The following is a 23,317-nucleotide window of genomic DNA, read 5'->3' as shown; positions in this document are numbered from 1 at the left end:
AAAGAAAAAGATTTACCAACGAATGCTGTCGCGTATTAAAATTGTTCACACAGCACGAACGAGTTCCTGTATTAACTTTAGTACATTGCAGGTAGATAGCGGTTGTTCGTAATAGATGTAAAACCTTGATCATGAGCACGACTATTCTCTGCTAATGACGCATATATTCTTGGGCAGATCGAGAAATCGGTCGCAAAACTAAGCTAACCTCTGTTCCCGAAAGCGCTTGTTACTAAAAGCTATTGTTGAAGCAATGGTGTTAATAAAGTGTAAATAAAATCACTGTAGCGTAACTTCATACGTGCATGACTTGCTCTAATTTGAAACTCGTATGATACATTTGCAAAAGTTGACTAGTCGCTGTAAGTACGGAAATCTTTGGTCCATAAATTTTTCATGTAATTTTCTGTGCAACTTGTAAAAATTGTATAGCACTGTGATGCTTTGTATTTAATTTTCTTTGAACGGAATTCAGATAGATAAGTTTAGGTTATGATGTGCTGTTGATCTTTTGCAAGGCTAGAAAAATGAGTTACCACCGAGGAGGTGGTAACAAGCCGAAGGGCTTCGGATTCACAGGCTTTCAGATGACTGGAACGAAGAGAAGCGGAACGAGCATTCCACCACCTGTGTCGAACACGGCTCTTAGTAAGCAAGGGTACCACACAATGAATTCCATTACTGAGAACGCACTGTCGGCATGTTGGGGTATGCCAAAGAAGCGTACCAAAACTGAAGAAGAGTAAGAAGAGATTTTTCAAACATTATGGGATATGTGACGTTCAATTTTCATTCATACATAATTACGAACTGAAATAGGTACTTCGAAGACGACGACGAGGCGCAAGCCTCTACCTTGGAATATATTCCTGCTCCTGGCTCTCCTACATATGAATTATTAAAGAAGGCGGAGCAGAAGCCAGACAGTGACAGCGAGGAGGATCCATTAGATGCATTTATGGCAGGAATTGATGCAGAGGTAAAAAAGAATACGTACGAAGCTCAATTAAATGAGGAGGAGCGCAAGGAGGATAAATCCAAAGGCATTAGGACTGACATCGATGGAGAAGATGATGAAGAAAGTTACTACAGGTAATTTATATCTTGATTAAATAATGTTAATGAGGATGTTAATGGACTGTTGCTTATAGATATATGGAAGAAAACCCAACGGCTGGAATGCAGCAGGAGGATTCCGATCAGGAAATCGAGTACGATGAAGATGGAAATCCTATCGCTCCTCCGAAAAAGAAAGACATAGATCCATTGCCTCCGATTGATCACTCGGAAATCAAGTACGAGACTTTTGAGAAGAATTTCTACAACGTCCATGAAGAAATCGCGAACCTGGGCAAGCAGCAAGTCGAAGATTTGAGAAAGACCCTGGGTATCAAGGTGTCCGGACCCTCTCCTCCAAACCCTGTAACGAGTTTCGCTCACTTTGGTTTTGACGACGCGATGATGAAGGCTATTCGTAAGAACGAGTATATTCAGCCCACGCCGATTCAAGCACAAGCCATTCCAGCTGCTCTGAGTGGTCGAGATTTGATAGGAATCGCCAAGACTGGAAGTGGAAAAACGGCAGCATTTATTTGGCCAATGCTGGTGCACATAATGGACCAAAAGGAACTGCAAGCAGGAGATGGCCCAATCGGGTTGATTCTGGCACCCACCAGAGAACTGTCCCAACAGGTTTGACGATATCAATAATTAGAAACTGTCCTTTTTTGAAATCTAACTTAACTCTATTTATTCATTCTCTAGATCTACCAAGAGGCAAAGAAATTTGGCAAAGTTTATAACATACAAGTGTGCTGCTGCTACGGAGGTGGAAGCAAATGGGAACAGAGCAAAGCATTAGAGTGCGGAGCTGAGATAGTCGTTGCTACTCCTGGTCGAATGATCGATCTGGTTAAGATGAAGGCAACAAACTTAACCAGGGTAACGTTCCTGGTACTTGACGAAGCTGACAGAATGTTCGACATGGGCTTTGGTATGACTATCTATTAGGAATTTTTTTTATCGTTTGCATTTAATTCATCAAAAATTCTCCTTCGTAAATTATGACATTTTATGGGAACTAAAATCATTCCACAGAGCCACAAGTGCGATCAATCTGTAACCACGTCAGGCTGGACCGACAAACCCTGTTGTTCAGTGCCACGTTTAAAAAGAGAGTCGAGAAATTAGCAAGGGATGTCCTAACTGACCCTATCAGGATAGTTCAGGGTGACGTTGGAGAGGCGAACACTGATGTCACGCAAAACGTTCTGGTGTTCTACAATAATCCCACTGGGAAATGGAGCTGGCTGTTGAGTAACATAGTCCAGTTCCTCAGCTCTGGAAGCCTTTTAATATTCGTGACCAAAAAGGTGACTGCGAGCTAGTTATGTTTCCTATGACCTCGCTAAGTCTACCCCAAGTTCAATAGGGTCTCATGCATTTATTCATCGTCCAGTTGAATGCCGAAGAACTCGCAAATAATCTCAAGCTGAAGGAATTCGACGTCCTGCTGTTGCACGGAGACATGGACCAGATCGAGAGAAATAAAGTGATCACGGCTTTCAAGAGAAAGGAAGTCAGCATGTTGGTCGCTACTGATGTGGCAGGTAACTTAACCTCCCTTCGAACTTGACACCCTGCAGGACTTCATCCCTGACTACAGGAATTTTCTTAGACATCTGCGCTCCTCGATTTGATGATAAATAAATATGTGTTTAGAAATTGTGCTTTTCGGACTCCTCTTGAGAAGTGGCCTCTGTTGACAGCTCGGGGACTCGACATACCTCATATTAGAACAGTTGTGAACTACGACGTTGCAAGGGATATTGACACCCACACCCACAGGATAGGAAGAACAGGTCGTGCAGGGGAGAAGGGCACGGCTTTTACTCTTGTCACTGAGAAGGACAAGGAATTTGCAGGACACCTCGTAAGGAACCTGGAGGGTGTCAACCAAGAAGTGCCAAAGGGTTTGATGGACCTAGCGATGCAGAGTGCATGGTTCAGAAAGTCCAGATTCAAGGGTGGAAAAGGAAAGAGTATGAACATCGGAGGTGCAGGTCTTGGCTTCAGAGGAAGAACCGGACCACCTCCTGCCCAGGTTTCGCTTCTTAAAAATTTCATCTACAAATGAGTCCAAAATGCAATTTGTGTATAATTAATTGAAAAATCTGTCGCAGAGCTCTGGGTCTTCGTCACAAGCTACTAAGGATATCAGCGAAGTGGTGAAAAAACTGGAAAGACAGGGACCAGGCAGCGATAGACTTTCTGCGATGAAAGCTGCCTTCCGCAGTCAGTATAACACTCAAGTAAGTGGCACTCCATTGTAATTATTTCCTAGTTCTTTGCTCATTATTCTTCAAATTTCCCATCATTCTCAGTTTAGAGCATCCTCCGATCACACCTGGGAGCAGACGATAACACCACCATCCGTTATCATGCCACCACCTCCTCCACTTCCTGGGAAGCCTACGAGCGAAAACGCACCTCAGGATGGACGCGCAGATTCCGGCACTGCCGAAAAAAGCGAGCGGAAGAGGGTGCGGAAAAGCAGATGGGAGTGATCTCGCTTTAACGGAAAGTAAGGCCGAATTCGTACGTTAATTTCCATCGATCACTCGACGCACCGATTTGTTTTGTATTACGAATAAAAATTTAATTTTAACGACGCTAACTGCAGGCTCTTGTTTTTGACTTATCATCGTTTAGTTCCTGGAGAAAATCTCAACAAATTGAGGGATTTTCAGTGTTGCGAGATGCTTCAAATTTTTTTCTTTATAACAGCAAGGGAAAGAGGTAAGTCCCTTTTATCTATACGCTTAATTTATTCTCTTTTTTACGGCACGTTAACACATATCTGTATCGGAGTTCGGAAATAAGAAAATCGAGGAGGTTACGTAGAAATTGTTTAAATATTCTAGATTATTATTATTTTTTTTTTTTTCAAGGAAACGGAAGTTGCCGACCTCAAAGCCAACAACTCCTCGAGTCTTCGTCGTCTCCGCCCCGAATATTTTGGTCCATAGGAGCGTTTCTGTATTACTCAACGATAAGCCAGGAATTTAACCGCTGCCGGAATAAATAAAAAAGAAAAAGAAAAAGATGGAAGAAGAACAGAAACCGGTCAGGATTTAATGCGATTATGGACGGCGCACGACGATCCGAGGAGAGCTAATAAATAATCGGCCTGTCGAGAATAAGGCTCCACTTTACATAACATGTCATCCTGCCTCTTCGTGCGTGCTCCAATTTCAAGGCGCAATGCGATTCGCGTGCGGAAAACGCGCGTTTCTCGCGTTCACCTCGGACACGCGTGAATCACGCGTCTCTGACCGAATACGGAAACGCGGCCTTGGCGAGGGAATCGCGTTCCACCTAAAATTCTCATTCTGGTGGCAAACGCTCCCGAGCCGCCATTTTAACTCCTGCGTCGTTATACATTTCTTTATCTTATTTATTTAAAATTAAAACGGCACTCCCGCAGCGTCCTCGTGCGCTGCGAAACGTCCTAATAATAATAAATCCTAGCAAGTGTGTATATTTCGCGCGAAACTCTACCGAGTTCCCTGATCCGAGAAAATGGAAGGAGGAAAGGGAGCTAGTGTTTAAATTCGAAAAACCTCGCTTGAACCACCCTTAAAATGTACAAATTCCTCGGAGAACGCCGCGAAAATCGCGTTCGAGTGTCGATCAGTCTTGCCTGGAAAAGAACTCAAGGTCTCTAATTAAAGGGTCTAATTTCTCCTTAGGAGTCAACGAGATGCGGCATCGCGGGACTGCTCTTCCTCCTGGTCTTCTCCGGCTCCCTGGGGAATTGGGGGAGATTTGGGGATTTCCTGGAAGCATCGGCACCCCTTCCGGAGAACCTTTCCATCGCCCTGGTGTAGGATCCTGTGCAGACCTTGCCCCAAGTCCTGCGCTCTTCGGGACTGGAAGCGGTCTTCCTGGAATCCTGTCCAGGGGTCCTCTTGGAGCACCTGTTCTCCTCTCTCTCTAAAGAAGTGCAGGACCCCTTGGTCCCCTGGACGTCCTCCCAGGATGTGCCTATCTCTGACCTGGCACTCGAAGGCGTAGGACAACTGCTCTCGCTGGACAAGGACGAGGACCTCACGAAGGATGGGGGGACGTAGAGTCTGCAGGACTCCTCGTCCTTCTGGCCATTCGCCGGCCTGCAGCCCGGAGGACTCGTTCCTGGAAACCGGGAACCTCGTCTTCAGCGTGATATTAATTTCTCTCTTTTTTTTTTATTCTAAAGAAATAAATGATTTATGGGGTCGTCCTTCATTTTTCGGATGTGGATCTTTGGGCCGTACCATTGTTGTTCGAGTCGCTGTCGCAGGCGAGGTTGTCGTTGACGATGATCTTGGCGATCGAGGTCCTTTTCCTCAAGTTCTCCAGGTTTTCCTTCGAGGAGGCCTCGAAGGAGTCGGCGCTCTGCAGGATGTCCTTCAGGTTGACGGTGCTGTCGCTGCCTGGAGGAGAGTCGTTCCTGGACCTAGAAGTTCCTAGGACGACCTTTTTCCTCTCCTGGCCGGACCTTGAAGAGACCCTCTCCTCCTTTGCTGCGATTTCCGGGAAAATGTAGTTGGCCACTCTCTCTCCTACGTACCTCGAACCTCCGGTGGGCCTCGTCCTCGAGGACCTCTCTTCGAGGTGCTCATCGGGATCTTGCTCGCCGGATTTCACCCCGTCCACGCACTGCTTGTACTTGAGATCGATTTTCGGGTCCACCTCCTCGGAGAACTTCACCTTGGCGTTCTCCATCTCCTCCAGAATCCCTCCGAAATGCCCGGAGCTGACTTCCACCCTATCCTGAAGAGCGACAACATTTACAATAAATATTTAAAGTCAACACATTCCTAGAATTAAACCGAGGGAAGTCCCGACCTGAACTTCAGGGCAGAAACGCGTCCTCTCCGAGTCTTCAAGGTCTGTCCTGAATTGCGCGGGACCAACTTCTACCACGTCCTGAAATGAAAGAAAATAAGGTCCTGGCTTCCAAAAAATGCAGGACTTCCTAAAACCCACCCTTTCCTGGTTGGGACCACCGGCGAGTCCATCTCGAAGTCGAGAATCCGTCTTCAGGGTGTCGTCCTTCGTCCCGACCTCCTTGTCCTGGTTTTTCTCCAGAGGATCTTCATCCTCCTCGTTCCCAGAGTCACGATCCAAGTCCTTGAGGACGCCCTCGTTCCTTTCGTTCCGTTTCCTCAGCTCTTCCCAATTTTTCCTGGGCTTGTAGCTGGTCCTTCTCCTGACGATGCTGCTCCCGGTGATATCGATATCCGGGATGAAGAGCCTGAGCGCTTTGGGCCCAGTCGGAAAGTTGACCTCGTTGATCCTCTTCTCCGTCATGATGGCTTCTAGGCTGCTCTTCGAGGCCACTTCCTGATGTCTATTAAACGCTGAGACCAGCTGAGCGACGGTGTACTTCGGCTCCTCGTGCTCAGACTCCGAGTGCTCCTCCTTCTCATCGGAATTCCCAGAATTATTTGAGTGGCTCGAGACATCCGAATGCTGCCTCTGGCTGGGCTGCAGGATTCCCAGCAGGGACTTCTCCCCAGGAGCAGGCTCGTCCGAGTCCTCTGTCAAAGTATCGGACTCTATGGACTGCAGGGAATTCAGATTCTCCTCGGACTCATAGCTAGAGCTGGCCTTCCGCTGGATTTTCGCAGTTGGACCCTCCTTCGAGACTCCTCCATTCCCAGAAACCACAATTTCCACCCCTGCTGAGACTCCTTCCTCCCCAGGGACCACCACCTCCACGCTTGGGATTCCTTGAGACCCCTGGAACTCCGAAGAGTCCCCGGAATCCAACTTGGAACCCTCGACCCCAGCAAGTTCCTCCAACCTGTCGATCATCGGTGGATTCGCAGCAGGCGGAGTCCCAGACAGTTGGTTTGAGCCAGGGCTGGGAATCCCCTGCACCAAGGAGACCATCGACGCCGACGATGCCGAGGACCCCGAAGAATTGGCGATCTCCACGCTCAGCTGGCTGAATATTGGCAGCATGTCCTCAGTCCTGGCCACCTGACCGCTGTTTTTTCTGTTCCTCAGGCACTCGAGGCTCCTATAGATGCCAAGCACTCCCTGAGACTTGGAGAGGCTCCTGAGGCCGTACAGCTTCTCTCTCGACCTGCTGAACAGCGGGTCCATGGCTCTCTTCAAACTCCTGGCTGAGACTCCATCGTTCCCATTCAACAGACACGCCTGAGACTGGCTCTGGTTCAGGTTCCTCATCCTGGAGAGCAGTCTGCGACTCGAGCCATGGTCCAGATTCGCCTGCGACCTGCTCTGCGCCTTGCTCAGCAGCCCCTGAGTCTGCTCCTTGTTCAGCAGGCAACTCTGGCTCAGCGCGAAATTCGTCCCAGGGGAATCCAGGCTCGTCCTGGAGTCCGCAGGACTCACACCCTCCTCGCTGCTGGGCAGGCTGCTCCTGCTGAGACTCAATCCTTGACTCAGGCACACCTCGCTCTGGCTCAGGTTGCTGTTCAGCCACCTGCTGGGGTCCACCTCGCTCGACAGGCTCACCTGACTGCTCGCCTGGCTCAGCAGGGCAGCTCGTCGCAGGTTTTCCCTGCTGACCACCCTTTCTAGCAACACCTCCCTGGACTTGGACAGGTACCTCCTCAGATGAGGGGACGCCTGCGTAGGGGCTCCTCTCAGCCAGTCGTGACGCAGGCACTGCTTGGCCGTCATCCGCCCCCTGAAATTCATCGTCCTCAATTTCTTAGACCCTCCTGCAGGGGAATGTCGTCATCCCCAGGATCTACTGTGCCCTAATTTTATTATTCCATTTTTTTACAGGTACCTCGGGTCTGGGACGAGCAGTTTGGCCACGAAGTCCTTGGCCTGCGTCGAAACGTCCTCGAAGAGCTCCTCAGGGAAGTCCACCTCGCCCAGGGAAATATTCCTGAAGGTCTCCTGGTCGGTTTCACCCCCGAAGGGCGAGAACCCCGTCAATAGGACGTAAGTCGTCACTCCGAGGGACCTGAATCGTAAAATGATCGATCAAGGATTTTTCCAAGAATTTTCTCTCCTTTCCAGGAATTTAGTCACTCACCACATGTCGGCCGCCAGGGTGATGGGCTCGTAGTGCAGGATCTCCGGGGCTGGAATGGAATTGTCGACGGTCCTCATCATTCTCATCGAGGTAATGGTAGTATAAACGGCAAGAGTAATTATAGAAACACCGGACAAGTCATTAACGAGACAAAAGGAGAAGGACAAGTGCGCCGATCTGCATTTTTCCATTGAAAACCGGAAACCGAGCAGAGATGACGGAAAAGGGAGTCAAGATCACTGGTCTGAGGTCTTTATGGAAATCTTGTGACATCAGCGGAACCGAGGCTTCCGGTTTATCTCCTCGCCTAGAGATGATCTTATCGACTTATCATCGCTTAATTACTGCGGAATCTCGATGTTAAACGACTACCTCGCTGAATTACGATCACCTTTCCATCGGCGGAATCATCGATGTCGATTACCTTGTCGATCGCCGATCGCTGATCGGCCCCCCCGTGGCACGGGCCGCTTCGATAAGGCTAACTTGTCGATTAAACCTGTCGATTGTATTTGCAATCCCGACCGAACTGTCGGCAAATTAACCAGCTACTCGGCGATCGGTAATTAAAATCGATCCGGGGTACTGGAATCGATGTGTCGGTGCGAGCATGTGCACCTCCCGCGGCGCGGCGATTTGTGCGGAAAAGCGACAAGAATTTTCATGAAATTTCGAAAAATCTCACGAAACCTTACGAAATTTCTCGAGGCGTGCTGACACGCACGTTTCGGTGAAAGCGCGACGAATTTCCAAATATTCACCGGAATTCCTCGGACGTGCGAATCCTCACGCTATTCGGGCGTGTCGTAGGTCAGGGTTTCGTTAGCGAAAGCGAGAGAGGTTTTTCGACATTTTTAAACGGAATTTTTTCGGGCATTTTCCTTTGATAACGTCGATTACTCACCCACGTAATCAGGTGTGCCGAGGATCTCCCTGACCTCCGTGCCTTCCAGGATCACCCTGGAGATCTCAAAGTCGCAAAGCTTGACGTCGCACTCCGGAAACGTCCCCATCATGACGAGATTCTGCGGCTGAAGCAGAATTTCTTCGTGATTACTCTCCTTAATGACACCTCTGACACTGATTAATAATAAAATTAATTCCCACGGAGGGGGAACGAAAGCTGGAGTAATCAAAGTATAAAATTATCATCGGATCGACCCTCGATAAAATTGGCTCTCGACAAAGGACATACCCACCGTTGGCATAACAATAAAACTGCGGACAAAGGGGGAATATTAATGGCAAACAATTACGGGAACAATGTAAAATTACAAGGCCATCGCTTCTTGTCGAAATTAATCTCCCTTGGGATTGGCTTAATTAATGTTTCGAAAATTAATTGGGACAACTTGGCAAGGACCTCGGGGGAGGGGAATTTTTTCAGTCTGTGGGGGAACCTCTTTATCAATTCTAGTCGGGTTTCGGATTATCTGGACTATCTGTAAGCCCCTTTTCAATTTCTATTCTAGGAGTCGGCCGATTATGGCCCCCGCAAAACGGAAATAGGTATCGCACGGTGCGGCCGCGGTTTTATGTACGAGCTCGACACTAAAAGCGGATTAACACCTCGTAGGAAGTAGTCCGGGACAGTTTATCACTGTCGTAATTTACTCGCGCGAGAACGCGGAATTTTATCCTTTCCCTTTTTTTTCCCCCCCGATTTCCGTCCGCGAAATCGGACAGACTTCCGTTTCCCTATCGGAGCAAAAGGAGTTGAAGTCGGTAGTTTGTCGCCTCCATTTCTTTTCCCCAGATTTCAGGCTCGAATAAGGAATACATTATCGATAGCGATCGATATGTCGAATATAAATCCTCCGGGCCTCGGCGAGGGGCTTCGATTGAAACGTCGTCGATTCCCGATATCATCGATTGGAGGACAACTTAATCCGCAAGTGAATTCCCCCCTGAGAAAGAAAGGACGAAAACTTGCTCCAAAAATACAAACCGTCTCATCGGTAAAAAATTCCATATAACATTTCTCGCGCCCATTTTTGCACATTCTCCATTTTTCATCGTGAAAAAAAGAATATGTACGTAAGAAGGATGCCAAAGGATTTTTTTTTCTCGCCTTTTGTAGTCTGACGGTAATCATTTCCTGCGCCTTAAAAAATCCCGGGGGATCGTCTTTCAGACTTACAAATAAATATACGAGTTCACCTTTGAGTATTTTTTACGCCTTTTATAGCCGTTCCGAGAGGAGGGTCGTTGGCCATCGCTCGAAATTTCCTTCTCCGATAGCTTTATTTCCCCATGGCTCGGGTTTTATCTCGAGATAAAGAGGGTACGGGCGGAAATAAATAAATCCGAATACGGATTCATAAAAGAATCGCCCACGTGATTTGCCGAGCTTCGGAGGCGTCGAAGCGGCTACTCGCTGTTCTTTATTTCGCTGGGGCGTGACTTCTGGAGGTGCATTCAGCTCCGAGGGCTTCGTTACTCTTCCCCGGTAATGTTGCGGGAATAAAAACACATTGTGAATCGAATCAGCCGCTCGTAAACTCCAGGAATTATGTCCCCCCTGGATGACGCCCCTCGGACGTATGAGCATGCCCTCGCGCACGCAACATTTCATCTCGAAAATCATGAATGAAAAGTTTCAGGTATCCCGAGCAGCTTGATATAGTGGGCAGGGAGAAAATCAAGGATAAAGAATCGCAATAGTTTCCATGGAAAAATTCTTTCTGGACCTCTGAAAGTGCACGTCGATCTTTGGCCTCTGCATCGTATGGACCTGAGCGCATCCCCACGCATGTACACTCTAAAGGACCTTAAAAGGTACTCTTTCTGCACGTTTCAACGGTTTGAACCTTTTTTTGCGGGCTACACAATGCATGTCTGTACTCTAAATTCCGTAGTATATGTACGATTATTTAAAAAAATATTCCATTAATAATTGTGCGATCTCTCGACATGGTAAGGTTCAGGGTGCGGTTCGAGAGGTAGAGAATCATTTCTTAGGTCATTTCTTAGATCTCGTCCTGGCCGAGTCCTGCGAGGTTGGCAGGTTCTGGACCTTCCGAGGGCGTACTCTCGTCTGCTTATCAGTAGATTCGTGCGTTATCACCGGCCAGAACGAGGGAGAGACACCGGAGTCACCTCGACTCGCGTGGGCACGCATTGCCCTGGAACATATTCACGGGATTTACGGTTTCGCTCTCCTGGCAGATATCCCTAAGAATGGTCTGCAATCCGGGGACTCATTTCTCTCGAGTAACGTGGTACAAATACCCATAAATGTATATATCCGCACAGAAATAACAAAAATAACAATTTCTTTCGGGTTCTCGAAGTCGCCAATTTCCTGAACGACTTCAGGAAATTTTAGGAAATTTTAGAGCGCACTCGGCACTTGTATAAAAAAAATCTAATTGCAAAATGGATCATCCCAGATCGGTTTTTAAGAGTTGTCGTAATCGGATCGCCCCGATAGGACGCGATCGGCAGAGTTGCATCGCGCTCATTCCCAAGTACGGCCAGTGGGATTTCGCGTGCATGTAATTGCACATTTACGCGCACGTATATAAACATGTATATATAGGAGCGAAGATTTACAGCGACCAACTTTGTTACCGCTTGGAGAGATCAAACGCAAGTCGGTAATCACTTTCCAAACCGGGAATGCACTTCTTCGGACTGGAGAAAATGCATTTCTGCGCCGACTCGTTGCACCGTCGTCCGCCATAAATTCTATATGGTGGGCCGTGTCATTTCTCGAAACACGGTCCCATAAAATTTCTTAAATCTCCGTCTTACCCCTTCCGTACCCGGCGTAATAATCCCGCTAATTGACGAATAAAACGCGGCATTAAATTAAAACGTCGGGAGTGCAGATATTCCATAGAGAGAGACAGCCGAATTTCCTGCATGGTTTCGATAAATTCCATCGTGGCATTTTTCACGACTTTTGCGGTTTCCGGTTAAGGACATAACGAGGGTCTTATTGAGGACTCCTCTTCTCAAGGGGCGCCGAACTCGCGAGGATAACGAGGAGTCCTCGTCCGAAAAAAAAAAAAAAGAAAACCTGCGGAGCAACGTCCTCCATGAACTGACCTCGCCCATCAAAATGCACTCCGCCTGTATGCAAATCCCCGTCCCTAAATGCAACAATATTCATACCCCTGGATTTTATGTTAAAGCGCGTGCAGAAACGGATTTAACCGCATTTGCATACGCGGCTTGCACGCGACAAACCTTCTCTCTCATTTTTTTTTTCCTCTCCTTAATTATTTCCAACTCCAGAAATTTATTTCGTCCGAACGCCGCCGTTAACTGCGGACGTCTCTAAATTTATCTCTGCTATTTTCGTGATAGTGAAAATAGTGAGAAAAAAAAAATCCAAGGGGCGATATCTTCTTTCCGGGAGCTCGGATTTTTTTTTCAACGGTCTTCGGCTAATTTCTCTTGGGTTATTTTTTTTTTTTCTTTAATGTTTTACGCAAGATCAGTATCTTTCCCCGAAATGCGGAATATCCTTCCCTGGATTCCTGGTTAAACGAGTTTCTGGTCCCACCCGCGAGGCGCGTCCTTTTCGGTCCCGGAGCGGAATCTCGGCTTCGTCTTCTTTTTTCCCCGAGTCCACCGGGAAGGTCCCGAATCGACTTTATACGACCCTTTGTCCAGCGCACTGCCGTAAAAGGGAATCCAATTTGTTTTCCGCTCGCTTATCGAGAATATCGCCGAGTCGCGCGAGTCGCGCGAACGACGACGCGGACGCTCGTAATTAAACCTCTCCACCGGTGATCCTGGACCAAGAGGATCGAAAATACTCGATATCCTGGATTGGCATCTTATCAACGGAATCGAGATTACCAGGGGGACCATGAAAAATTTTCACTGACCCAGAGATACATTTCTGCGAATGGTACCAACGAAATGTACCTTTGGTTAGACGAATTCTCATTTCCTTTCCTCGTTACCTTTGATTTCTAATATCGACGTTGACAATTTACCTTGATGTCCAGGTGAGCGATGTTCCTCTCGTGGAGATAGGCGAGTCCCTCGACGAGTTGCCTCACGAAATGCACCACGTCGCCCTCGAGAGGAACCAGGTCGCCGTCTATCAGAGTCTGTAAATCTCCCCCAGGGGCACTGGAAATGGACAACAGCCCTTTACAAGAAATTCAAGTCAGGTAGGGTCAAGAAGGAGAAACATTCACTCACAACTCCATCACCAGGATGATCTCCTTCGGGGTCTCGTAGACGTCGTGGAGTCTGACTACCCTCGGCGACTGGGAGCACAAACTGAGCAAAGCGATTTCATGTCGAAGTTCCGCACTGCAATCGGCGTTGAATCGACTCCTGGAGGAATATTTAGCCGCGTAGACGATGCCAGAGGACCTGGACTTGCACCGGTACACCCTGGCCCACTGTCCACTGAAATGAGTCCGAAAGATGGCATGAGAAATAAATTAATAAATATTCCAGCGCACCCGGGAGGAAGAAATATTAATATTCCCCAGGAAACCAGGCTCCCATATCTCAGGTATTCAAGGAATTCCTTTAATTCGAGCCTCGGGGAAGCGTTTGAGAAATCATTCGGGAACGTCCTCGGCGGACCGGCTGCATCTTCGGATGTTCAATGAGAGATGATAAAAGTAATCGCCGAGGCGGGAATAACGAGAAAAGTGCATTAACCGGACCTTGGCTCGGCCTCTCGAGAGGATCGCGGAACCGATGTCGGGATTCGAATCGGGAAATCACGCGAAAGGAACACGATTTCAACCGGGATGATTTTTCAGCCGGTTCACCAGGGAAGGCCGGGCGCCGCGGCGCCTCTTCAAGGCTAAGGTCGCCGTTTCCCGCTCTCTCCGGTCGCTTTCGTCGTCAAATTTCGATTCGTCCACTTCGTCCGACTTCCCCAAATTCCCCGACAAAAAGAAGAATCGAGAAAAACTTGGCAAGGAGCTTCTGTAAAATTTTTAAATCAAATTTTTCTCCAACAACCTGGCTCCTCCTCCCTCTTCCTCGAGAACATCGTGCACGACTTCCCGGATAAATTCCTCGCTCGAGTAAATAGAAAGCTTGAAAAATGCAATTCTTCTCCCAGAGCGCGCCTTCATTTTCGACTTTTTAATCCCCGGATGCATTTTTCGGTGCACCGAGCGCCGTAATTAGATCCGCCCGTAATGGGCGGATGGGCGTTGGTTGTTTTGGATTGTTTGATAAATCTACGTTGCATTTACGGAGGCGTCGGGATTAAGGATCGGAATGGTCGCGGGGCTCGTTTTTTATTCGGGGAAACAAAGACCCTGCTGCGTGGTTTCCCGATAATGCATTTAAGTGCAGGTTGCAAGGAGCCCGTCTGGAAAGGCACAGGTGGACCGTCAGCTTAAATGCACGGCCGAGTAGTCCAAGGTTAGATAGACATTGCCGTGGACAATGGTCGAAGGCAGCTCCGTTGTCCGGTCGCGATCGGCGAGCTCGACAAGGATAAGGTTTTATTAAATATGGGCCACTATTTATAGACCGGTATGTCCTCTCAGGGTGGAGACGCCGAGGCCTGCCAGAAGTCTCGCTCCTTCGGCGTTTAAAATCGACTTTTGCGACTAAAATCCCCCTTAAAAGCTATTTCACCTCGAGAGGACCCTCAAAGATATTTAATAAAAAACACACTTGCAAGGATAACGTTTGATTAAATATGGGCCACTATTAATAGACCGGTATGTCCTCTCAGGGTGGAGTCGCCGAGGCCTGCCAGAAGTCTCGCACCTTCGGCGCTTAAAATCCACTTTTGCGACTAAAATCCCCCTTAAACGCTATTTCACCACGAAAGGACTCTTAAAGACATTTAAACAAAAATCACACTCACAGGGAATTTTCAGACAGGATTTTTCAATGGATTATTAGACGTACCATTTAAATCGATTATTTATTCCCAGGACCAAATCTGGTCCTGGGAATAAATTTCCGGGTAATTCATCGGATGAGTTTGACAATGAGTTTAGTTAATGATGCCGATTTAATTGAGGTTCGAGGGGAATCGGGAATCACTCCGAGGCGCTGGATTTTCTCGATTAAAAGGAAACCTCGACGCGTCTTACGAAATGCAAGGATCTGCGATGGAGAGCGGGAATAAAAAAATGGCCGGCGACGTAACGATCTACGTAGGAAAATCTGCCTCGGAGATCTGTCGGCCCAGATGCCCACTCGAGGGACAATAATGGCGCTTGCTTTATAGTGGATCGCTCTCAATGGATAGCTAGCCGATTAGATCGGCTTCATTAGGGATGCAAGCCGCGGCGATGAGGCAATCGCATTCGATATCTCGGGAACGAGTTATCGACGGCCGAGCGTATGACCAGCCCATTAAACGGGACCATTAACATACCCATGAATATGAAACGAGTTAAAGGTTCACCGACGGGGACTGAAACGCGAGACAGATCTACGATTCCCCGTCTGGCCCCGAAACGGATCGATCGATCGTCGCTCGATCACCGATCGGACTTTCGAGTCGGCGAAAAAAGTGTCCTCCCCTTCGAGACTCCCCCGAAAAATTCAAGGCCCTCGTGGAATCCTAAGGACCAACACTCTTTGTCCGATTTATCGGTAATAATCGATAATTGCGAAACGACCGAGATGTACCACCTGCTGAGTCAAAGCGAGACGGTGGGGAATAAATCCAAAAAAGAGATCGCCTCCTCGAGGGGCAATTATTTTGGAGGACGCCAGAGAGAGCCTCGGGAATTCTCCGATCCCGATCGATCGGCTCGATCGGTGACGAATCGAGCCTTAAGAGACGCGGAATGTCGGGGAGATCCTCCGAAAGACTCGAGGCCCTTCTGACGAAAATTGCGGAAAAATTATTATCGACGACCAGAAGGGTCCTTTGGAGAGGATCGATCGACAGAACTCTGTGGACATTATCGTCGACCCCGGAAGGGGGTTTCACGAGGATTCGAAAATTACCCGAGAGATCTTTTCGTAATAATAATTTTTCTTTGCTTCTTTTTCGAGCTATTCGAAAGTCGTCCAAGAGAAAAGGACTCGAAAAGGAGTCGAGTCCAGGAACGAGGGGGGAAAATCGACAATAACATAAATCATACGACGAGAAAAGGCGTGATGTGTGTTTCGTCGCCCACGAGGCTCGCAAACGAAGAAAGAAACATCCGCGCCCACGTTTCGGCGAACGGGACCGATCCGATTTGAAAATCAATAGACTAGGACCGATTAGGGAACGATCGATCCTCGCGTAACGACCCGATCGATCCGCCGTGAATCGGAGAAAACCTCCCAAGAGAGTAAAACCCAAGACTAGCCTTACGAAAACCCCAATCGATAGCAAGTCGTCCGATAAAAGTCCTGAAATTAATTCCCAAATTAATTCCCTCGATAAGCGAAATTGAAATTTCGGGAATTTCCGACAAGGGCCATGAATCATTTCAAAATGATTCTTCCTGATATAGGAAATTGGCCGTTATCAGGAGCTATCGCTCGGTGTACCAGCGATCCTGGAAAATGTCCCGACCACGCTACAGGCCCAGTAGCAGGATTAATTAATCAAGCAATAAATATGATTTAATGCCCGACCTACGTTAACGTCGCGACGGTCGCAAAGTGACGGACACGCCGCTCGATAAGGGAACATTGATATCAGAAATCGCCAGCCTTCGCTTTTGCCCCATATCGATAATTTCGAAACGTCGCTCTCTCCGAAGAAGGGATATAGAAGAGGGAAAAAAAAATTAAGGTGAGGGAGAGGGGGAGTGAAAAAAAAAAGAAAATCGCACCTGGCGAATGGCTTGGCGTCGATCTCGTAATACTCCGAGATGGGTCCAGTTTTGACCACCCTGGCGAGCTGCGCCTCCTGGACAAGGACCAGGCCCTCCTTGACGTGTTTCTCGCTCCACTGCACCCTGCACCTGCCCCTGCACTTTTCCGCAGGTTTCTCCGACCGCTTGCTCCTGGCGGAAGATGCCGAAGAGGAGGACGAGGTGGAGGACTTCCCCGAGGACTGAGCGCCGCGACGCTGAGGACGCGGCGAGGACTTCCTCGTGGACGACATGGTCGGTGCCTGATGGCTCGATTGATAGATCATCGTGGATCGATTATCGGCTCAGTCTTAAATCATCCCTCCGTTCATGCTTTCGAATTTCCTCTCGAAGACGCCTGAGACTGGGACCTCTTCGGCTCCCTCTTCAGGAACTCCTCGCCAAGCACTGGTTCTTCATCGCTAAAGAAAAATCTCTTCGATTGGAAAATCTGAGATTTTGCACCCTGTTTGGATATCGAGTCCTTCGTCGCTTCTGCCGAATTTTCAGACCCTCGTGGGACTCTTCAGGTTCCTCCCCGGGACTTGTAGCTCTTGGAGCTAGCCCTCCACATCCTCCAGGTGATCGAGAAAATGATTTATAAAATTCCCCCTAGGAGGTGGGATTGTCTAAAATTCTGAGATTTCGAGATTTATTTAATTGCGGGAAGAGGTCCTGGAAATCTCGGTGGAGCAGCCTCTCCTGGGAGCGGGGGTTCCCTTCTCATCCCGGAAGCACCGACTCCGACCGGTGTATGATAACGCGCAGGTGGTGATAATAAATATTAGCGGCGCGATATCGGCAGTCCGCGCTCGAGACGGTTCTCGAATCGCGTTCCACGTTCCACGGTCCAGCGCGAGTCTGAAACTGGCCAGAGGCCCTCGAGATGACGGTCCCAGCTTCGGAGAGCAGTCGCGCCGCGGATAGTCGCGTCTCCCTCGCTCCTCTTACTCGCCCAATAGCGGCGTCCTCGTCTCTCTCGCTCCTTCCGCCGACCTCGTAGCGGCGTCCTCGTCTCGCGCCCGCATTCGCCATAAGTGCCTCTCTCTCGCTCGCTCGGCCTTATGCGGCCAGAGTGGACCCCGTGTGGTAGTGGACACTCTGACGTAGGTGGAATCCAGTCACGAGAGCGCATTATGTGCACAACGGACGAGTGTACGTTCGCTCTACCAGCCCGATTTCGACTGGGAATCGATATTAATATCCATACGAATTTATAGAAAATTAAAAAAAAATTTTCCACCCATCCAGAAAATTCCCAAAAAATTCAACCTTCGGTCTGGGCTCTTCCGGGGGGTTCGGGATTACTTTCGGGGGGAGGGATGACTTTCATCGTGGAAGTGGACACTTCGGGTCCTGAGGAGGGAGGAAGGGGAAATAAAGTGAGAGTAAAAATGGCGGGTGCAGGAATATGCATAAAGGCGAGGGGAGAGGGACGCTCGAGGCAACCTTTCTCGATACGGAAACCGAACCGACTCGATCGGTTTCCTTCCTAGGTCTTTCAGCCTTTCGAGATAGAAACTATACCCCGGGGAAAAGCTGTCGAGAATCTGGAAGAAGTCGTCAGACTTCGAGACGAGCAGTCCTCCATTTTCGCGAAGTCCTGGACGTGTCCTTTCGGCGCCCTAAAATTTTTTTCACTCCCTTGGAAATCCTCCAAAAAATTCTCCTTACTCCTCGAAGATCCCATTAATGATCGAGCAATGTCCTAACGATCCGTAGATGCTTTTTTGTACTCTCCGCAATTTTTAATTCAGGACTATCGGCGCATAATTGCCAGGATCTCGGGACAAGGATCGCGCCTCGTTAGGGAGACTTTTACTTTCCCTTTTCTCCCTTTTTTCGTCCCGAGTGGGCATCGAGTCCTCTTTTAAGGACAAAGGGGCCGCAGGAGACAAAGGACGAAAACTGGCGGGATTTTTCTCAGCTTCGATTATTCGCCGATCTCCTCCGCCGAGGATTCTTTATCCCGACTGGCAACGAGGCAGTTAACGTCGCCGTTAAGAGCGTTAATATGTTAATGAGCGCGTGGGGGTCTCGCCTCGAGGTTTCCTCGAGCGATTACATCGCTCCCGACGAGTCCGGCATCCGAATCGTGTCTTTTCAATTTGAAACTGGCTCTGGGACGAAATCGAGATTTCGACACAGAGATCCGAGGCCTTAATTTTCTATGGAAGGAGCTGATCTAATCGGGCCTGACGAAAGGGCTTATCTTCGGGGCTTGAACGAAACCTCGAAATTTCGAAATCCTCAAGGACCCCCCTCGAAATCAAAGTCATTACGAAGAAAATTTTTCACCTCTTCCCGTATTTTATATCATGCACTTTTGATAATAGAAATGACAAGGAGAAGCTCGGGGGAATTAAAAAGGAAACAAAATGGCCGGCCGGAACTTCTCGCATAAAAGATGGAACTGCCCGACAACGAGGGTGGGAATTAACGAGCACTCGTTCGGATCTCGATTTATTTCCCTACCTCCTCGAGAAAGGTCCTTTTGATCTCAGGACGAACCTCGCGGGTCATTTTTGCGCCTCCTTTTCTCCTGGCCTTTCGCTCTCCCAATGGGAGAGGAATAAAGCGAAAGGGAATTTATAAAAATAAGAATATGTATATACATATATCACGAATGAACGGATCGGCGGGATGCTTTGTCAAGGACGCGAGAGGGACTCTGACGGATAGAATGCGATTACCCTGGGGAAAATACAGGACGAGAAAGAAATTGCCCGCCACCTTGAAGAAGACGCGGCCGAGCATCGACGACCGCGACGAATCGCCTGATCGAACCTCAAGGACTAATTCGATCCTTTTTTTCAAATTAAATACTGCACGCGGAGATGCGCCCGAAATTTTATTAACTATATCTAACGTCATTATTACCGATAAAGTGGAAAAACGCGATATAAACGCGTTTAAGAAGGCTTTATCGCGACTTTCCGAGGCCACCTAGGGAGACTAGGCATCGGCATTAATCCTCAACAACCTGCCACGATCGTAGGACGATCATTACCAGCCTCTCTCTCTCTCTGTCTCCTTGTCGCGCCTATTGTGTCTAATTCTTGGATCATAAATCCCCGCCGAGAACTCGCACGTGCATCGCGAGGTGGACGGCGAACTTGAATTTAAAGAGCCGAGCGCCGCCATTTTGGTACCGCCGGCGCGCAACGTCCTTTCCGCGTCTTTTTTATCTCGCGGATGCATTTTGGAATTTCCATTCATACCAGGACATGCGATTAGTGGCTCTTTACGAGGTTAACCACGTTTTGCGACGAATCCCGGCGTCCTGAGCGCCATTTTGGCTCCTCAATCTGCATATCCGTGTTCGCTCTCATGTCGGGCGTTACGCAAAAGAGCGGCCCATTGTTTCGAGGAGGCCAATTTGCTCCAGATATACCGGGAAGGGTCCGTGATTCACTCTCCGCATTCGGAAGGAGGTTCTCGATAATCTCGGTTATGTAAGGAATTTTTCATTGTTTCGAATCGGCGGCGTGGGAAGTCCTCGCCTCCCGATCGGCGGCCATTTTCTCGGCTGTTCCTTGATTCTCCGTCTATCGCCCTGCCCTTTCATCCGTTCTTCCTTTTCTCTTTCATTTTCACTTCTCGACGGGACAATTTTGACCTTCCGCCATTTTTCTCTCTATTTTTTTTCCTTCTCTTTCCTTCCTCTTTCTCGCCGACCGCGGCATTTATGCGGCGCACCTCGTCGGGAAGTTTAACGCGAAGTCTAAGTGAAGTCGGTGTCCCTTGACAAGTTTCCTTGACAGTGACGAGTGGGGATGTTTCTTTGGGACGCGCTGCAGGATGCATAAATGCATCGGCTCGATTTCCTGACGAGCTCGTAAACTCCGCGGAATCGCTTATCGGCTACTCTTATTTCGGACGTGCCGCAATTGCAGATCGGCATGGGACAAAAATTCCGGCAAAAAGATCCACATCTTCCTCATCACGCACACAATTTTTCCTTTTTTTACGGATTCCTCGCTGATGGTTCTCTTCCGCGTCGGGATTGACGCTAAAAATGTATAAACACCTGGGAAGAAAATAGATAAAACGAAAAGTCCCATCCTCGACGCAACGCCGATGAAGTTCTCATCCTCGTCGGCGAGGAAGTCTTCCCGAAGGGGTTATCCGCGTAATTATTCCCGCATTATTTATTATTATTTGCCCTGGATAATTATCCGCCGGGGGGCACTGTCTGCGGATCGCTTAATCGGGAAGCTTCCCCCGGGAATCGGCGAAAAGTGCCACGGCGAAGCTGAAGGAAGCGAAAATGAAGTCCGATTCGTCCCGGGGGATTTTAATCGGCTTATCAAGCCGAGAAAAGCCTCTGGCCAGATACCAGATTGGGCGTTTAAAGTTCCCCCAAAGCTGGGCGGCGAGTCGCTAATTACAGGGCAATTCTCCTCCAAGAAAATACGTACGGTACGTGGCGTAAATACCTGCACCGAGTCTCGGTACGCCGACGTAAACGACACTTATGAGTCTTTTAAAACCCTCCCCAAAAAAATATACTTCAAATTCTAGCTTCGAGATATCTAAAATTCCTTCCCCATCGAATTCTCTGAATTAAATATAATGGTTTAATACAGCAGAATGAGTGATAACGTGACGCTGGAGTAATGGAGATCCTCGGAGGCTGGGATTAAATCATGACATAAAATTACGGCGGCCTGGCGTTTCGTTAATTAATTGGAGGAGCGTGGTTTTACAGTTTCTCTCGTATATATTTAGCGTTCGCGAGACGATTTCCTTCGGAAAGAACGGCCAGGATCTGCCGATGCGTATATAGGTCCGGAGTGAATCATCGCATCACCTGCGAGTAGAGACCATTGAATACTATTTATAGTTGTTAAAGAAAAGCCGCCTTCCCGAGGAGAAGAAACGTCGTAGATGACTCTGTCGTCAGCGGCAGTCCTTTATCTCGAGTCGGTGGTATTTTTCTTTTTTTTTCTTCTAATTATTGCCGAGCAAGAATCGTCGATTTTCAAGTCTAAACGGCCTTCTAATCGTCGGCTTCCTCGGCGGCGGTCGGCCATCTTGGATCTTCTTCGGCGCGCCTCGCGTCGCACATTGATGACTCGATTAAAGCGAAAAAATTCGCGAAAGGTATCGAAATACCCCGGAAAATAACGTAGAAAATGGGAATCTTTGCATATCCACCAAGAAATCGTCGAAATTACCGCACAAACGAGCGGAAATTCTACATTCCATGGCGGCCTCTGCGGCGCTCATCTCGCGTCCCCTTTTTATCCCGCCTCTTCGCGTAAATTTCAAGAATATTCGAGCCTGCGACGTCGGAATCGAAATAAAGGCAACATTTCGGGAGAAAAAAAGAAAAAGAATGCCCGGTCGACAAGACATTGTTTATCCCAGCGAGGACGCTCCGTTGAATTATTTATCGCCGCCTTGTCACGGAAGCGAGGATGCCCCCTCTGATCTCCGTTTCTTTTGTCGTCCTCTCCCTCCTTCGCCTAAAGAAAAACGGAGACCTCCATCGCCCCGAAATTCCGCGTCTTTTTTCTCGCTTCCCATTAATATCGAAGGAGGAAATTCCACCTCGAACGTCAGGCGTCCCCTTTTCGATCTCTAATTACTTGAAATAATTAATTAATTAAAAGTCGACGTTATTTCCGGCTGATCGTTCCATACCGTTTCTCGGCCGTCTCTCGGCGATTTCCGGGACGTTCGTAGGCTGTTAACTATTTCCCATTGTTCGCCGGAAACGAGCAATGTCCCCTTTCGGCGCTCCCGTTAGCCAAGAGCCAACGGGAATGACACATGCGGCGTTTCCGACGCGGAACACCTGCGGCGACGCTCTCGTCCTAGAAATAAAAGTTTCGTCCACTTCTGCGACCATAAAAGCGACCGATCGCTCCCTGGTGACTCGTTCGAGTTTTTTTTTTCTATCCGCTCCCCCTCCCCCCATTTTTCCCGTTTTTCTCTTTTCCCTTTTTACAAGGCTCCAGGGAAATACTCTCGAGGTAGGATCCCGTGCCTTCGCTTTCGAGGTCGAAGGAGAGAAAATGAATTTCCGCCGATTTACCCACACATGTGCAAATCCATAAAAATCAGTAATTAATGCAACACTAAAATTCATAGAAATACAAAGAAATTTAACCTCGCGTCTTCTTTCTCTATTTTCCAAACGCCCTTAAATTCTCAGTCTCTTCGATTTTTTTTTTAAGACAGGAGTTCGACAGAAATAAATATTTTTTTACGAAGCAGTCCGGTTGAATTCTTTTATCGTCCCTGAAGAACTGCAACTCGCGATGCATCGACGTGCTACAAGAAGTCGAACTGCGCCTGAATGTCGATTTCCCGTGATGCACCTCGACATTAATCCCGATCATGCACAAGGGGCTTGAAAAAAATTAAATTTTCGTAAACATCAATATAAAATACGAAAGAATTCACGAAGCATCGCGCGATAGCCGAGGTAAGAAAAATCGACGGCTGAGAATTGCGGTTTCCGGAAACGGCGAGAAATGAACATCGAGGTTAA

The 23,317-nt window shown here is 48.3% G+C and overlaps 2 protein-coding genes across 5 annotated transcripts; one reads left to right on the top strand and one right to left on the bottom strand.

Moving 5' to 3' along the window:
• Positions 1-193: 193 nt before the first annotated feature.
• LOC105701007 (ATP-dependent RNA helicase DDX42) lies at positions 194-4,371 on the top strand. 4 transcript variants are annotated; one of them, XR_001104175.2, is made up of 11 exons: positions 528-742; positions 820-1,092; positions 1,152-1,692; positions 1,765-1,993; positions 2,098-2,372; positions 2,459-2,609; positions 2,769-3,103; positions 3,183-3,311; positions 3,384-3,583; positions 3,712-3,798; positions 3,951-4,371. XR_001104175.2 is itself a non-coding variant. In XM_012427386.1 (10 exons), the coding sequence occupies exons 2-10, from the start codon at positions 528-530 to the stop codon at positions 3,564-3,566; spliced, it is 2,331 nt and encodes a 776-aa protein (XP_012282809.1). In that variant the 5' UTR covers positions 194-362; positions 524-527. The 4 variants fall into 4 exon arrangements, 3 of the variants coding, with proteins under 3 accessions (XP_012282809.1, XP_023290086.1, XP_012282807.1); XM_012427386.1 differs by lacking the exons at positions 3,712-3,798; positions 3,951-4,371 and adding an exon at positions 194-362 and having other exon boundaries at positions 524-742; positions 3,384-3,566; XM_023434318.1 differs by lacking the exons at positions 3,712-3,798; positions 3,951-4,371 and adding an exon at positions 194-362 and having other exon boundaries at positions 519-742; positions 3,384-3,566.
• LOC105701008 (serine/threonine-protein kinase par-1) lies at positions 3,934-17,648 on the bottom strand. Its single transcript, XM_012427387.2, has 10 exons — positions 16,795-17,648; positions 13,226-13,438; positions 13,015-13,153; positions 8,967-9,093; positions 8,063-8,111; positions 7,811-7,990; positions 6,031-7,705; positions 5,890-5,970; positions 5,316-5,814; positions 3,934-5,193 (listed from the first exon to the last, which is right to left on the bottom strand). Exons 1-10 carry the CDS (start codon positions 17,100-17,102, stop codon positions 4,748-4,750), a joined length of 3,717 nt encoding a protein of 1,238 aa, XP_012282810.1. The 5' UTR covers positions 17,103-17,648; the 3' UTR covers positions 3,934-4,747.
• Between the last annotated feature and the right edge of the window lie 5,669 nt (positions 17,649-23,317).

This window comes from Orussus abietinus, unplaced genomic scaffold (genome assembly GCF_000612105.2).
Source record: "Orussus abietinus isolate OABI.00-Male unplaced genomic scaffold, Oabi_2.0 scaffold9, whole genome shotgun sequence".
Lineage (NCBI taxonomy): Eukaryota > Metazoa > Arthropoda > Insecta > Hymenoptera > Orussidae > Orussus > Orussus abietinus.
This window is presented reverse-complemented; position numbering and strand designations above follow the sequence as displayed.